General features: G+C 35.3%; 1 protein-coding gene across 2 annotated transcripts in view; it reads left to right on the top strand.

Moving 5' to 3' along the window:
• The window catches only part of TAFA2 (TAFA chemokine like family member 2), a 185,423-nt gene that overhangs the window by 161,272 nt on the left and 5,947 nt on the right, over window positions 1–18,204 (top strand). The window contains exons 3-5 of one of the 2 annotated variants that reach the window (XR_010438646.1): window positions 595–747; window positions 1,710–1,834; window positions 15,205–15,452. Coding sequence is in view for 1 of the 2 variants with exons in the window: in XM_064701843.1 (XP_064557913.1) it covers window positions 595–747; window positions 1,710–1,834 (278 nt within the window). In the remaining variant the exon portion in view is untranslated. The remainder of the gene's footprint in view (window positions 1–594; window positions 748–1,709; window positions 1,835–15,204; window positions 15,453–18,204) is intronic. The other variant, XM_064701843.1, reaches the window with a different exon arrangement.

Here is an 18,204-nt window from a genome sequence, read left to right as displayed (position 1 = left end):
CTTTGCAGCGCCAGGCAGAAAAATTTAAAGTGTGATTCCTTAGTAGATTTTATTTCTGGGTTTTGTTTGAGTGTTTTCCCTGTATCCTGTTCTCTGTCTGCCTGTAGGTAGGTTCTGGAGTACCATGTCAAAGTCTCTTCTGGGCATAAAGTCTGGAGACATGGATTGAGAAAACATATGCATGTATGAGTATTTTAGCATTGATATACTTTCATTTTAAAGTTTCTGCCATAGGGAAAAAAGAAAAAATAATATTGGTATATGTACACAGCCGTTTATGGGACTCCAAAAATTAATGTAGTTTCTAGATTAGTTTTATGTTTCTGCTTCCCGCTTCATTGGTACAGGCCCATATGGAGCCTCGTCCAACTGTTCTTCTTTAGCCAGTATTTTCTGCCTGAAATAGTTATACTATTTTTTGAAAAGAGATCAACTCTCCATTCCAGTGGTAATTACATCACAACTCTCATTTCATGTGTGGCAGGTTGCCTTACAGAGCCAAGTTTAATGCATTTCTAATTTAAAAAATCCAAATGAAACAATATGATGTTACTTCTCAAAGATATCAAATTGTTCATCTTCTTATTTTCACAGCTCACCATGTTAAAACTGGGACCTGTGAAGTGGTGGCGCTTCACAGATGCTGCAATAAGAATAAGATAGAAGAAAGATCACAGACAGTGAAGTGTTCCTGCTTCCCTGGGCAGGTAGCAGGTACCACCCGGGCAGCTCCTTCTTGTGTTGATGGTGCGACTCCTTCTATTGCTTCCTTTCTTTGTGCTCCTGGGAGTTTTGCTGGCTTAAGGTCATTCATGAGACCCACTCCATTACAGTTAACTATTTAAAATAAGTAGGAAAGCTTCTGCATTTTGAAGGGAGTGTCCAAGGTGAATGGGAGAAAGATGGAAAAATTAATTATTTGCTATTGCTCTGTGGAAATGCTAAACAAAATTATTATGCCAGAGAAAGAGGCCTCTTGAGAGGCTAAATTTGATCTAACTAAAAAGAGGACTTTTGGAATTGTATGAAATTCACTTAATTAAAAGTATTTATGCAAAACCTGCATAAGCATATAATTTTCATGTACTACGGTATTACATCTTTATATATTTATCTCACTGGAAAGAAACAAGGAAGCAAACAAAGCACAGTTCTGTCTGGTTTTTAATCTTTTTAGACCGACACCGTTATTCCTATTCACAGTGCAATATTAGTGTCTTAGTAATTCTGGTATAGGCTCATATGTTTTATTTGGGAAAATACTAGATGATTTTTCACATCTCTTTCTCTGAAAGAGTGGCAGGATTCACCCTTTACATGATCTCTTTAATGTTGATATGTTGTTGGCTGTCAGAGAAGCTGTAAATATGTCATCATTGGGGAATAAATTTAATCAAGCTATGCTAGGCTATATTCTAGACCAAGCAAAAGATGAGATTCTACTTAAAACTTTGAAATCTGGCTGAGCAAGATAAAAATGAAGTTGGGAAGAAATGCTGTGAAGAGATTGACTTTGAAGCACATAGCACCTTTTGCAAATTGGAAACCTAATTTCTTCTGAAGGTTCAGAGGTGGCTGAAAATCACAGACTGGCTGTCAGTCAGCCTGTTTCTCATATTTTCCTGGAAAATAAAAGAAATGTTGCAGTGTAATGACATCTTAAAGTGTCCATTTCCACAAAATACAAATACATATGGTTTTTTTTGTAGCTTCGATAGTGGAGCAGAAATGGTGGTGCCACATGCAACCATGTCTTGAAGGGGAGGAATGTAAAGTTCTTCCAGATCGTAAGGGATGGAGCTGTTCCTCTGGGAATAAAGTGAAAACAACTAGGGTAGGTATGATACCAACCTGACATGTTACCAACAAGTAAAAAAAAGAAAGGTGCACAGGAAATTTGGTGCACAAAGAAGACCTAAGTTGAGAAGACTAAAGAACCATGGGAAGAGAGTTATACTGGGATTGGACTTCCTGGTCCCTCACTTTTCTCAGCATACTTATCAATTGTTTGAACATAGTAAGCTGTGTGCCAGACCTTCTCAGGTAAGCACTGGAGATAGTAGAGTTGATCCCTTCAACTAACAGTAATGATGAAATGCATTATAATGTAATATGTATTTCTCTCTGAAATCAGTTGCACTGTGTCTGTACACTTTTCTAACCTCTTCATTCAAAGGATATCAAACCAGCATTTTTTTTCAGTTGCATGGAATTACCACATTTCTACATAGAAAACACTGAGCATGGTAAGCATTTGAGGTGTTGTTACAGGATGATCTGGTTCTTTCCATCTTGTGTAACTGTGATTTGCTAAAAAATTTTGACAGAGTTTCAGGGAGTTCCTTTCCTCCACTTGACACTTTTTCATATTATTGGTTAAAATTTATATTAACAGAAATGTATTTAAAGGTCATATACAATGTCTGACAAAAAAGTAAACATGCTGTCAACTTTGCATTTTAGTGGGTAATAAAAACAGAAGGAAAACAAATTTTTCAGATAAGCATTAAATGAACAAACTCCCTAAAATTAGGGTATTGTATCTTGTCAGGGACAACACAATTCTTCATCAACACACAAAAATGAAAATGTACTCTGAAGACACATATGCATGTGTTTAAGTATAAACACCTTCCTCCCTGCACCCCAGGACATATACTCATGACTGATTTTTCTTTTGTGTATTTAATAGTTTGTAGTGTCAGGCCATAATATGCTAGATTGGTGTTTACGCTAAACAGGTGTTTGAGTATCTATGTAATTTTACTGAAATATTCCTTACATAGGCACTAAATTTCTGGTACACATTGGTTGTGGTGAAATACAGCAGGTACTGACTGAATTATATTTCTTCAGTTCCACAGAGAACTCTATATGTCTCAGTTTCTGTATTTATAAGTCTCCAAAACATTCTGACATTCTTTGAAGGAAGGATGCTTCCTAAATGTTTGCTTTAAAGTTCCCTTCCTGAATACACTTTTAGATGTTTTTCTTCTGAAAACAACCTTGCTGAAATGCTGCCCACACTAACTGTATAAATGCCAATGCAAATCTGATTATATGCATGTAAAATATATTTGCATATAGAATATAATAAAAAAAGGAACCAGATTGATGTTAAAGAAATATAAATATAACATATAACATATAACATATAACATATAACATATAACATATAAACATATAAACATATAAACATATAATTATATAAATACATAAATACATAAATACATAAGCATAAGCAGAAATAGAAATAGAAATAGAAATAGAAATAGAAATAGAAATAGAAATAGAAATAGAAATAGAAATAGAAATAGAAATAGAAATAGAAATATGTGTGTTCTGAAATTTTTTCTGGTTGCTACTACATGACAGTATTAGTGTTACAGAATACTTGCCATTTTATATGTATTGAGAGAGTTTAACGAATTGTAAGTGAAAATGTGGACCTGAATTTTATTTCTGCTGGAAAAAAAGAGGTCACAAAAAGGGGAAAATCAATTATGATTTCTTTGATGAGATTTCTTCTTCAAAGTTTGTCAGATTATAGGTTTCTCTGCATTGGTTGAGGTGATGAAGTTTTTCTGCTGTTAGGGACTGAAAGAAGCCCAAGGCTCCTGTCCCCAGGAGCTTATGCCTTTGTTGTTGTTAGACTTTTAGGTTTGTGTCTTTGCAGCAGCTGGAATTTTCTTGTTCTCCATGGTGGGGGCAATTCTCAGGACTCATTTCACACCTCTTCCATAATGCTGCTTTGGAAAAGCCAGTCCTTTTCCATACGTGCTATCATAAACACGGATTCAGTGTTTACGATGGCCACCATAGCCTGCTTACAGAACTAGCACCACTGAAAGGGAAATACTAGTCACCTTAAATCCCCCCTGTTTGTTCTGCCTTCCAGTTTGTCCAGATTCTCTATGTTCTCCTCCTTTTCCTGTCATTTCCCACAGAGCTGCAAGGCTATTCTGAAACAATAGCAAACTTTAATTCAAATTCTGACTGCAAGTTGACCTAAGTCATTGAAACCAGGTCAGTGACAGGTGAATGGAGGTCTCTCTTTCAGAATCAGTGATCTGTGATTTTAAGAGACATCATTCCGATGGCCAGTAAAATACATATTGCTATTGAAAATATGTGTGGTTCTTTGTGTTAACAGAGTAGCTTATTATCAAAGGGCAAGTACTTTTCCCTTACATGTAGTCACTACCATATTTTAGTAGCTCCTCTTTCTGCTCCCCAGGGTCTATATAAATAAAAGGAAAAAATTCTAAATTGCTCTTTTTTTTCAAAATTCTCCCCCTTTTCTTTTGAGAAAAATAAAAAATAACTGTACAGAGAGCCAATATTAAGAAATTATGAATAATAAGTTTCTGATTGTCAAATGAAATAACCTATATGTGATTATCATGTGTAATGTAAAAGCGTAAAGAAATAAAGGGAACTAAATAGCTTGGGTGATTTAAGTAAATTACAGAAAAATCTTCTCAAGCCTTTCCTGAAAGGCCAAAAAAAAAAAAATAAGAGTTTATCTTCACCTCCAAACATTTTCTGTAAGTTTGCCTTCTTCATGTGCCAAAATCGTGACCCAATTACCTGCTGAAGTACTGTCTTTTACCGGATACCAAATTGAAAAGTAGCACCTACATTTCCACATCATGAGTTATTTATAGCTAACCTCTATGTTAGAAATAAAAACAGTAGAGGAAGGAGGTATTCTGAATGTCCACCTCTGCTTATATAATCTCACTATTGTAAAAAATTATGATACTGACTTCCTAATAGTTATGGTATTAGTCACTAAGCAAAAAAGGCCAGATAAAAAATGGCAGAAAATGAATTGATTTTTAAAAATGTGGTCTACTTGAGGTTTTGCATTTTGTTCAGTTATATAGATCTAATAAGGTCATACAAGAATAATGAATTAAAAGTACTCAGAATTCAAATGTTAAGAAATCAAATTTGGAAATTATTTACCTTTAGAATAAAAACTTGGGTATTATTTTCCTAAACTGTTTACATATTAGAGGGAAAAGGTTGATATTAAAAATTAACCATAGAAAAGAACTGAATATGGGGGAAAATGTGTATGAATAAGATGAGTACTGACTATTTTGGGTTTATGTAGCCTGCAGGAGAGGAAGGGAGAAAAAGACACTGACAACTTAGGTAAATCAGTAAATTTTTCGACATCATATAAAGAAATATGGGCTTGTGTTCCCAGTCATAATACCACAACAAAAGAGGATTTTCAAGAATACATTAGGAGAATTATGAGAGGATTATGAGCATAGCTGCAATTTTACCAGGGACGCTTGGGCATTCTCCTCCAGGCTAAGAAACTGTTGTGAAAGGAAACTATTGCATTTTTCCCCCACATGGCAAGTCTTAATTTTTGATACATAAACATAAAAAATTTTGTCACATTGCCCTCTCTAAATGATGAGAAAAGAGTTTCAAAAACGTGAAAAATCCTTTTTTTTTTTTTTTTACATTTGCAGTACTCTTTCTTCTACAGCCTCTTTCTAATAGAATTATTCTAGTTCCAGAAGTTCTCCTTCTTGTTTCTTTCTTTTTTTTTGTGTTTCCTTTCTCTTCTTGCAATACAGGAAAGGGTTTGTATTAAAAAAAGTAATTTTCCCATCAGCTGAAAAATATACTGTTATTACATATAAAACTGACCATGACATTTTAAAAATTCTCTGATTTTATATCAAACAGACAAACTCTTTACAAAGAGTGAGAACTAACATTTTGCAGTCGGATAAAACCTGAAGAGAAAGAATTAAATATTTCTCTTAGTTATAGTGTATATTTCACATCAGAGGTCTCTCTCTGGATAGGGCTTTTCCCTGGGCAGATCTAGATGCCAGGCTTTATTTGTACTTTTAAAGAGAGTACATTGCCTGCTAGCTTTGTGATACAGGCAGGCTTTACATAAAGCGCCCCAGTGGTTGCCAGTTCTCCACCCCAGGACTATCTTGGAACATGTCATGGCTCCTGGGCAGCTCATTAAGCTGTGTGCCTTTCCTGCAGAATTTAGAGAAAAAGGACAAGGTAAAGTGATGTATCCTGGGTCTCATCTTGAGATTCTGGAAGTGGAACATGACTGGAGAAATGTGCACTTGCTCCAGGCAGTGGGAGAGTGTTCCCGGGCTGATATTTTATGAACATATAGAAAAGTATGCAATGGTATTTTTCATGAGAAAAAAAATAGAAAAAAAATAAGCTATTTCAGTTGAAAGGGACATACACTGATCATCTCATCTGGCTATCTGAACAATTCAGGGCTGATCAAATTAAAACATGTAAATCATAACATTATCTAAATGTCTCTGAAACACTACTAGGCTTGGACACCTCTCTAGGAATCCTCTTCCAATGTTTGACAATCGTCTTGGTCAAGAAAAGCTTCCTGGTGTTCAGTCCAAAGCCTCCCTGGTGCAGTGTTGAACCATTGCATAGTAATTAAATGGTACCTTGTCCTCAGTCTTTTAGTTTTATTTGGTAGAACTGCCTGTGGAATGAGGCATAGTTTAACATTAAACTGTGGGTAAATTATGTAGGCTAGAATGTACTGGACTTTACTTGGGTTAGGAGTGAGATAACTAGCCCAAGCTAGAGTGAGATAACTAGCCCAAGCTCTAGACTGTCTTTTTACTCTTAGCTAGAGCTGTTCAGTTCCAGAGGACAGTTGATTTTGTTATAAATTTGATAAATTGTCTTCTGGAGGTGCTTATGTTTCTCAAATAATCTAGAAGAAAACTACCATGAATAACTTAGCTGCTAATGTTTAGAAATTTAATGTTGAATAAGAAGCAGCTAGCTTAGATAATTTAGTCACTTTGATGTGGTCTTCAGCAAGAAGATGACCATAAAGGCCCATTCATTCTTTGTCAGTTTGGGAAGCTTTGGACTTTGACCCCTATCAAATGCAATATAATAATATAACATAACATAACATATGTTTAAAAAATGATCATATGCTGAAGGTACACAGCTATGAGCTAAATTAGTGACTCATGTTATGATGAGCATCATGTCCAGTATCTACTACCTACTAAAAATTGGCAACAGTGCCTGTTTTAGAATTGTTGGTGTAATACTACTACTAATAATATAAATTAACAACAATGGAAAAATCAGATACATAGTCGATATTGATTATTAACCCCTGAAAATTTCTAGAAATTGAAAGTGAGTAATGTTTCCCTGTAAACAAGGGAAAGAAGTATTTTCAGCCAGGTTATAAAGGACTATGGTTTGGAAATGAGCATTCAGCTTCTGGAATAGCTGAGCACCTACACTTTTAAGAAGGGCTGAAGGAACTGGAATGTGGAAGAAAGCAAACTGCAGAACAGAAAGAAATCAATACCTAGTATATTACTATGTAACTATATGCCAAACCAATAGCAGAAATAGAGTACTGCAATAAAATAAAATAAATATTACAAGGGAAGAGAGAAATAAAAGAGAAATATTACAGATCCAAAAATAAATCCATAGTGAGTATATTTATCTACATTCCAAATCTAAATCTGCATTCCAAATCAATACCAGAGACAGATGACTAGTGTGAAAAGAACAGAAATATTGCCAGGATGCTGAGAAATCCATACTCATACTGAGAGCATCTATACCTTCAAAAACATTATAGGAGAGAGCCCGAACTCAGTTATTTGAAATATTCCAATTTATCTAATTTTACATTATGGCTTCCAGAATTTAAAGGAAACTCAAAATTGAATAAGATCCTTGGGAAAATAGAAAATTTACTGTCTGAACACACCAACGGGCTTCATTTGAAGCCAACTTGTGATCAGTATATGCATCCCACTGCTCTCAATCAATGCAGTTTTGTTACTATTTACAAATACTGCTTACATTTTTACTCTGTCACCTCTTTCTCACTTGCAGATGCTGAGTTGTTTCTAAATTAATTACAGCTGATGAAAGGGGAGACAGTAATTTTATTTATGTTTCAATTTATAAAGTATGCTGCTCATAACCCTTTCAGCATGAGGACCCTTGTTTGGTACCTTTACATTTTGGTGGGCTACTCAGATTTCCACTATCAAGAGGCAGCATAAAGTGGTGACTCAACTGCTATCAGTGCTGTCATAACTGTTGCTTGAGTAAGAACTAATAATAATAATAATAATACAAGAGAACTAAAATGTGTCCCTGGATATGAAAGGATAATGGCATTTTTCTTGTAACTGAGCCTTACCTGGAGTTAGCAATGCAGCAATGTTAGTTGTTGGTCTGTAGTTCAGACAAGCAACAGATCCATAGGTTCTTTAAGTGTTATTGTTTTTTCTGCCAAAGTTAAAATGTGGTAGCTTCTACCTTCATGTCTTTGTTCCTCTTCCTACTCCAGGTTTTTCAGAAACAGCAGTAGTAATGATATGGAATTAGAAAAAGCAGAAATTCATAATCTAAATACAATGTATAGGCTATTCCAGGATGTTTCTGGTAGGCAGAATGTATGGTAGTTGTGCTCAGTGACTACTAAGAGAGCAGTGTATTTCTCACATGACATGTTTTACAGAGTAAAAATGCTGCTAACTTACATGACATAAAAAAATTTGACCACTGAGAAATGTGAAATAATTGTAGGATAGATGAATGATCTGCCATGTGTCAGGTACAGGAAGCACTTTTTCTACTATTATGTAAGGGGTTTTATCATTGAAGAAACCACCTCACTGTAAAACTACTTTGCTCCTCTGCCTCACTTCAGAGCCTCTGTATAGACTCCTCAGTTCCTACTTTAATTTAAAATGAAGATTTATTGGAATAATGTACATATATACAGTGACCAGCAATACCTGGAGGTTCATAAAAATGATGTGATTACAATATAAGTGAGTGCACAAACTGTAGCAAAATATTACCCATGGAAAAGAGTGATTGCACTTGTGACAGCCTCTTTGTTGCTATGGTATCTCTTTCCATGCCTTTGGCTAATCTGTCACTAGGAGAAATTTGCAGCTGTCTCAGCATGTTTCTCTTTGCTAACTCAGAGACCACTGCATCTAATCTGTCATTAAAATAGCAATAAGTGGTATGCACATATTTTCTAAGAATAAATACAAGTTTTAGGGGATGAATAAGCTGGTAGTGTAAATAGGATGACATTTTCTAGGGTCAAACAGGACTTTTGTATTAATCAGTAATTATTATTATTATTATTTTTGATCTAGCACCACAGTTCTTTCCTTTTGAAGCTTTGTATTTTTTGTAGGGCACCTAAACACTAATCTTTTGGGACACTTGGACATTTTGATGGAAATAGCTATCATGCCAGCCAACACATGTTAAAAGGAGTCATCAGTATTCAGGGCTATGCAATTTACTGATTTTCCTAAAAATAGCTTTTATATACCAAATTTGCTTCTTTAATGTGAAGTTGGTGTGCCTAGTTCTACCCTAAGTAAAGTTGTGAGTCTCCATTTGGCAGGAGTCTAGGCCTTGCTCATGTTCCTTTGTGGTCACAGAAATCTAGACATGTCATGGTCTTTTCTCCAGAAGCAAATGTACTCTGAAATATCGGCAAAAGAGCAATTATGGAATAAAGGATTAAAGGAAGAAGTGTTGTGGTGTGAAACGCAATGAGCAAAGTAATAGACTGAAAGGTCAGTAAAACTTGTTGGGCGAGTGAAGATAATCCAAGCATTCAAATCCCAAGACATTTTCAGTTTCAAATTTTGTTTAGTTCTGTTCTGAGTTTGAGTCCTATGGATACTGAAATGAAGAATGAAAGTGAGTAACATCAAAAGAGAGAATGGATTAAAGGCAATATTCACAGGTACAGATCTTTTGAAAAGATGGAGCCTGATTATAAATTGCCTTGCTATATCTCCCTGTGAATGCACTGAGTATGGTCTCAAGCTACTCATAGGAAGCAATATAATTTTTTTTTTTGTGTGTAGACACATTGTAGAAATAACAAAAAATGAAATGTTTTGCAATCCCTTCATCACACCCACAGCATAGTACTATATGCTGTAGTTTATGCATTTTTGTCAGGGAGTAGTTTTCCTGAAGGTAAGATTGCAGCTAGAATGCATTGTAAGGCACCATTTTAGCTTCTCCAGAACCTGAACATTGGCAGAATTTCTCTGCAATCAAAGCAAACTATTCAATATTTAAAGAAAAATGCAATTAGATTTCAACTGCATGTCATTAATTACTAACCAGTGATTTTTGCAACCATTAGTTCTTTCCATGTGCAAATTCTCCAATTAATCTGTCCAGCCAAGATGTTTTCTGCCTTTGTCCCAGAAGATTCAACTTGTGATTTACTTTTTTATTCTTCTGCTTTGTCCTTTGCTGGCATGTTTGAGATATTGACCTCATGTCTGAAAAAAATTTTCTGCCTCTGTGATGGAAAATAAGAGCAAGAACACAAGGCCGTTTGTTAATGACTGGTTTTCTTCAATTCATCCACCCCATGAATTTCCACTTTTCCAATGTCCTGACACCAAAATCAAAGATGTTTCCACTTCCATTTGCAGCTTCATTCCGCCAGTCTCTTTGCCATTCACAACTGTGCAAAAAGGGCTCTTTGAATATCTAGTAGTCCTTTTAAATTTTCTTGGTAAATTTTTGTCAGGTTCTAATATCTCAGAAATTACTGTACGAGATGATATTCAAATGCCAGTATCATGTGAGTCATGCTGGCATGCTTTAAGACTAGTGCTTCTTTCTTGTCTCGCCCTCCTTTTTAGCCTGTAGGGGCTTCTTTGGATCATTTCTGAAAGTCAGAAATGATATATTTGTGGTCAGAGACACTAGGATATTCTGAAACCTCACGTAATCTGCTGCCTAAATAGCTTCAGACAGATTTTTTTCCTCTTTCCCTGGGTATTTGGCTCAGACTTCACAAACTCTACATCACTTCTAAGTTGCAGAAATGTATGAGGCTGGCCCTCCATTGTTCAAAAGTTAATGCTTTCATTTCTTCAAAACAACATAGTTTTCTTGAGGTATTTCTTTACTCATTAGGACTAATTATAGAAAACATCAGAAACATCCCCTTGGCGCAGCTCTGCTTTTCTGCCTTCTTATAGGGAAGGAATTGAATAATAATCACTATGAAGGGGAGAATCAGACATACAGACCATTCTGAGCCTACAGAGTCACAGAGTTGGAGGAATGAACAGCTCTCAAACCAATTGAAATCAGATTACTCAGACATTATTCCATTGCACAGCAAAGTGAGCATGGTTGTAAATCTTAAATATTTCTCCCTAAGAATAATGAAGATAGTCTTATCCTTTGTGAAAACTCTTCTAAACAAAGAAAAAACTCAGGCATGGAAGACTGCTGCCTATCGCTAAATTAATAAAGAAAACAACAAATATAGAGTTAATTTCCATGAGAATTTCAAAATCACACATTTTTAATGACTTTTAGTTTACTCTTCTACCACCCTGGTGAACACCAAGTCAATTTTAGGAAAGACATTACTGCTGTAGTATAGAGGAAATACTTCAAACCACTTTTCATGTTCTATAAAATGTACTCTGAGCTTTCTTTTGCTGCATTATTAAAATATACAGATGATCCCTTCTTCGATCTTACAGTCCTGATTAGCATCCATCACCTTCCATATCTGCAATGATAAGTGCCATAGAACTCTGAAGTGCAGATTCTGGGTGAATCTACAAAATATCCCATCCACCAGGGCTTATTTGCATGACGAAACCTGTAAAATTATGTTGGCAAGACCAACCAAAGTTTGTCTCCAGTTTATGAAGAAGAATGGGTTCTCAAGGAAACAAAGCATTGTGTCAAATCAACGTGCATCTAAAAATTCAGTAGTAATAGATCTGAGAATTTTAATAGAGCTGCAGTTTTGTCTCTTTAGATTGAAGAATGTCGTAAGATAAATTACTGATGCCAGTCAGAAGAACTTGTTTCTTCATCCTGAGTTCAAACTTTGTGGCTTAGAACCATGTTCCTGCCAAAGGAAGACCAAAGGACTGTAACTCTGCTCATGCTGTTTCTAATTCAGGAAAATGCACTCCACAATCAGATTAGTTGTTCTAGAAATTTGACATCTCTCTGTCCTGATTCCTTGTCACCTTTTCAGAGTCACCTGGAAAATGTAAATTTCTCATCTTCAAGGCATCACTCCAATTCCACTTGCTAATAATTTTTATTCCTCATTCATGAAGAAGAAAAAGGGAGCAGGAGACTTTATTCTAGAATTCAACTTGACAAATTTGAAGCCTATTTCTTGGAAAGCCAATCACTTTTTCGAAGGTCAATGGGGAAATTGCCAGAATCCTTTTTCTTTCTCGCAACCTTAAAGCACATTATTGGTACTTACATTCCTGAAATTTGAAGGCAACAACCCCTTCTGAGACTTTTGGTCTTTCCTTCATTACATGAGATTTTAGAATTCCAGAGTCTAATTGCAATTAGCTACTTTGATTCATTCATACTTTGTCTTAGGTCACAATCTATTTAGATAAGATAATGAGAAAATGCATATATGAAGACAACTGGACATGTTCTATAAGCAAGACACTTAAAATTTAATTCATTTTTAGCTTTGACAGAATACTTATTTTCTGTTCACTGTGAAGTTCAAAAACAATATCCAGATGATCCTGAGTACAGAGATGTTATAAGGTGTTGTAACTTTCACCTGTATGTCTCCATAATGCTCAAGCAAGAAAACATTTACTTATTAAACTGACAGCCCTTGTTCTGTTCATCTTTGACCAAGATGACTACAACTATTGGGAATCAGAAACCATAATCTTGACTATGTCTTAGTGAAAGAGGCTTTATGTGTTGTTTTCCTGGGCAATGAGAAATCCTTCTTATTGTTCAGCCTCTGGGTGAAAACCCATGTCTTCCTTTTTCACAGTTCTACTAGGACTTGAGAAAAGATATCAAAGATTTTTCTGAAATCCTCCAGATCTGCCACCTTTCTTCTTTTTCTTGTCTTTCTTATCTGTATTGGACTAATGGCATGATGGGTACTCATACAGGAGAAGGTTAAAATTAGGATTCCTGAAATTAATTTTATATTCTCTGAAATGGTACCCACTACTCTGTCAGTACCTATTTTTTTAAGCCAAAATTTCTCCAAGCACAGAAAAGTCTTTTCTTCATGTGGAAATTCTAAATGGATGAAAAGAGAAAGGAAAATGATCAAAGGGATTCAAGTTGATGACTGATTCATTGTTTTTAAATCATTTTTCCCTCCTGGATATTGGTTCTGTTGTTTTCTAACTTGTGTTTTAGTTATCTTATATTCCCTCAGCTATGGCAGTATTCCTGGAGACAAATGTGAATGCACTTCCTCAAAATGCCAGCAGTGGAAGCTGGTAAGCAAGTGGGGAAAAATCACCAGAGAAATCTCTGAAGCTTGGGACAAAGGCAGAAAACACATCAGTACTGCACTAACAGAACAGCAGGTACTCTTATAGAGAAGATAAAATTACAGGTAAGGAAATAATTTACATTTCTATTTTGAACTTGTCCAAATGGCTTGTTACTCTCCATTCAAAATACCAGGAAAAACCCTAGAGCATAAAATTTGAAGAAGAAAAAGATCTCAAATTTGATTAATTTGGACAACCTGATTTTTTAGTGAGGATAATTGGAAGTTCTGACCTCCTTTCTAGAAAAATATATTAAAAGACGAAAATTCTTTATGCCTATTAGACAGTTTAGAACCTCAGTCTAGTTTTGAAACAAGACTGGATTTGAGTTTTCTAAATGTTTGGCTTTTTTGTATTTAGAATGTAAACACAGGAAAATGCTTGTTATAGGTTTTCCTTTCCAATAAAAAACAAGTGTAGCCTTTTCCATAGGTACATGATGTCAGATAAAGCCAAAGACAGAAGGACTCTGTCCCCATCTCTCCATTAACACTTCCTCACAGGGTAACACGACTCTTTCTTATGCTTCAGTTTCCTCATAGATTGAAAGGAAAGAGGTTATTTTTATCTCCCAGTTGGGATGATTAAGCAGGATAAGTGGTGTAGAAGAGAAAAAAATTACTTTTTTGTAATTAATTGTCTTGCAGTCTTTTATGCCGCCATGCTGCAGTCCCACTATGGAGTTGTGAGCACCATAAAAACCTCAAGAGGATATATCCTTGTCTGAATTGCTGCAGTTATTATCTGTTACAGAAAGTAAAATAAGGTTTTTGTTTAAGTCTTCTTTTAATTTAAAATTGTTGTCTGTAAATGAAACATTGTGTTACATTAAAATAATTCTACCATAAACTCTGTTCTCTACCGAGTTACAGAAACATTGAGAAAACTAGGGTATGTTCACAACAGTGGCATAACCTTTTGGAAGACAGTAATAATGAGTATATAGGAAGGACTAATGATTTGGATTTAGCCTTGATGTAACTCATATATCTTCATCAACGATTCACTATCATAATTATCCCAGTGAGATGTACCAATTAATTTTATTTTGTAAACTATCCAGTTCAAGGAAGTATGAACACAGGACCATATGAATTGATTTCATAGTATTCAAATATGTAGAGATTTTATTTAAGCAAGAAATTTTTTGAAATTTTGAGTTTAATCTTGTATATTTTCAATGATCTGCAGCATGATATTTAAGAAAATAAAAGAAGAAAACTTCAAGAAATTTTGATGATCTGATAAGATGCTGTGTATCACATCAGAAGCGATTATTATTGGCAGGTTCAAAATCTATCTCAAATTTCTAGATAAAGAACTACCTGTCTGAATTGAATATTGTCTTTTGAAATGTGTCCTCTGTTATTTTATAGTGTTTCCTGTAACCTTCTATTCTTTTTTTTTGCTTTAAACATATATGAGGAGAACACACTCAAATCTTTCATTTTGAAGGAATTGTCGTCTGACTTCATGACTCCTTTCTGTACCACAGGTCTATGTATGAACTTATTCTCAAAGAACTTTTCAAATACTGTTTTGTCATACTTAAATTTTCCTGATTACTTTCAGAAATGAGTGTAATCTATCAGTTTCTATTACTTTTTGGTTTGAATTTGAGTATGTTTGGGTATTTTAAAGACCATGCACTTTTCCTAAGAGAATTTTCTCTAATTCTGAAATATTTTAACCTGTCATTTTTTATTTATCCTTGTAAGTTAAAAAAATATTCCAACTATCCCAGTTTTGTTTTCTGTAACTAATTTCATAACAGTGTAGTACTTGACATGTGTTTGTTTCTTAGGCAAACGTGTAAAACTCTTCAAGTCCGAATGGAGAAGTAGAGAAAGGAGGTTTCTGCTGTGCCTGATGACAATTTTTGTTTTTTCCACACACAAAAAATATTCTGGCTCCACGATGGAGCACTAGTTGTGATGAATCCTAGTCTTGGTCGGATTCTAAGGAAGGGCCAGAACGTTCGTTGAGGAATAAAGAGTCAAACCACTCCAGAAAATGTGTTCCAGCCCCGGTTTATTGCTCACAGAGCAGCAGGTGTGTACAAATACAGGTTTACACAGTATTAAAAGGAATTGTTGTACCTCACTCCTCATTGCAGTTGCTTAGTTTGCTGTGGACATTGAAGACTTGTGGCTCATTTGGGCAGAGTTTCTGGAGGGTGGTTGGAGAGATTCTGACTGCTAATAAGCAACCTCAGAGCATTACTTAGATGCTTCTGGGAGCCCTAAAATATCTTCACACTCTTGACTTTCAGAGTTAGACCCAGTTGGTAAGCTTAGGTTACACTCATGGGCAACAGCAGATGCTCTGGAGAACAGCACTTGGAAGAGAAATCCATCTTAGTACATCCAGTCTGGTGTGGCATCTGTAGTTGAAAGCTCAGTATTACATGCTGAATTACTTAAATTTCATAAAAAAACCCCAAGAATTGGGTATTTCCATTTCATTCCTAAGACAGGCTAGAAGCTGTTTACCTATCTTAAAACTGTGTTAAGGCTGAAGACCTTTATCATTTACAGGAACATAGGCCATGCTCTGAGGTATTTTTCCATTACCTATTTTACTAGTCCTACCTTTCAGACTATTAGAAGTAAGTGGAAAGATCACTTGACATGGGAAAGGTTTCTAAAGACTTTTAAAAATTTTTAACACTGGCTGTTTAGATCTTCACTTTACAACCAAAAATTTCCAGCTGAAATCCTTAAGAGCAGTGGGAAATAAAGGAGTACAGCTATATTTCAAATGGCATTGCATGAAATGAGTTTTCAGAATGTTTGTCTCTCTACAATGGAAGTCCTAAGCACAAGAACTATCAAAAGTGCAGTTTGGATTAGTCACTATGCGATAAAAATATGAAAGAATTATAAGGTTTTAGAGTCTCATGGTTATCAAAGAACTGGGAGCCTTTTGAGTCATGTCCTGGGAAATGCACTTTTTAATTAATAAAATGAGCTACTCATAGCTCCTGAAGGACAAGCGTGAGGATCTGGAATTCTAAATCGCTTAACAGGCTTGGGAACATGTTTAGATTAATACTTTTCATATTGCAGTGCCTAAAATAAAACTAAAGGAAAAATTTGAAGCTGAGTCCTTAAATAAAACGTTAGGTAGGATCAAAATTTTATATACAGGAATGAAATATTTGATGACTTGAAAAAGTGTCTTCCAAAACATAACCTCCTCTGAAGGTAAGTGAATCTGTGTAGTTATTAAATATCTGTTTTCCAGACTGCTCAAAAAGTAACTCAAATTTTGCCTTTTGTCATTAGCCCAGTCAAAGGGCTCTCTGTAATACTAAAATAAGGGCCTGTGTCCTCATTAATGGTTTTCTCTTGCAGTTCCCTTGAAATGTGTTTGAGTCACCTTCATTTCTCAGGCATTTGAAATGGTTCCTCCTCCTTCCAGAAACCCAGTTATCTAGCAATAATGACCCAAATCCACATCTACCTGCTGTAAGGGGTCTATACATATATGTGCCTTATTCCAGAAAGGTCCTTAATATCTTTTTGTCCACTTTCCCCAATTCACTGGAACATAAATGACATGATTATCCATCTGTGAGGAAATTGTGAACCTGTCCTTTGTTAACATTTGCAAAGTGCTTAGGATTATCACTGGTACAAGATAGTCGTACTAGAACAGAAGCATTTTTCAAGATTACAATTTCAACTGTTTCAGTGAATGAACAAGCACAAGTGGCAATGCAAGCTGTCATTTGCTTTCACAAGCAATGTATGAATGATAGTGCATGGCAAACACACTGCATGGATTTTAAAGTTCCAGGAAATAGTGTGCTTCCATCTGTTCAAAAGATCCATTTCCAACCTCAACCTCATTCTCAGAGGGCATGAGTAGAGAAAATGCACTGGCAGATGTTTGTTTCTGGTTATATGGGCCCTGTTTCTACTCTGTAGTATTTATATTAAGTTCTTGCTGCCACAACAAAATTATTTATGTTTTAGAAAAGAACAAGACTGATATAGCCCTCCTGAGTTCATTCCTTTTTAGAAACGGTTCGCTAAAGAATCACTTTGTTCATAATTTTATTAAATTTTTGTGGTGTTTTGCATACAGTTTAAGAAAGGATACCACAATAATGACACAAAATGGACAGGAATATACTGCATACAAACAAGGGCTGTTTTGGTATGGGATCTCTGTCTTTTCTCCAGCACTTGGAGGACAATCCATTGTAGGCATTTCTTCGAGCCATTACTTACGGCTTTTGTCATTCCCTGTATTTAGCATATCTCATGTTGGTTATTAAATAAATTTGTAAGACCCCTTTTATTTTTGCTTGAAATCCCCATACCATTTTTATTTCCCAGAGGCTTTTAATAGTTTAGAGAAGAATGGAAGGGGTGCCAAGTGAACTTCATCTCATGAAATTCTGCTTAGCTTAGGGTGAGCTATTAATTGCTTTCACAAAAAAAACCCAAAAAATTCCTTTCTGTGTCTTACGTATCTCAAGAGAAAAAAGAAAAAGCCTGAGTATGCTTAGATGACATGACCTATGATCACACACAATCTTATATAGTTGATGGAACAGTTCTAATTAAAAAGAAAAAATCCTCTATGAAGTACTTTCTGCTTCTTTGGAGAAAATCCAGAACAGAGGGTCCATCCATTCCATGTGGAATCATCTGTCAAGGCAAGAAACATTGGCCTAAATATTTTACCTTTTCTGCATATGCATTGATACATAGCCCTGCCTTCCCTCCAACTCTCCTCGCACACTAAATTCACTTCTTTACTGTGCATGATGGAAAAGAGAGAGAATTAAATT

Source organism: Zonotrichia leucophrys, chromosome 1A (assembly GCF_028769735.1).
Source record: "Zonotrichia leucophrys gambelii isolate GWCS_2022_RI chromosome 1A, RI_Zleu_2.0, whole genome shotgun sequence".
In the NCBI taxonomy this organism is placed as follows: Eukaryota; Metazoa; Chordata; class Aves; order Passeriformes; family Passerellidae; genus Zonotrichia; species Zonotrichia leucophrys.
Note: the sequence above shows the minus strand (reverse complement) of the source record. Positions and strands in the feature narration are given on the sequence as shown.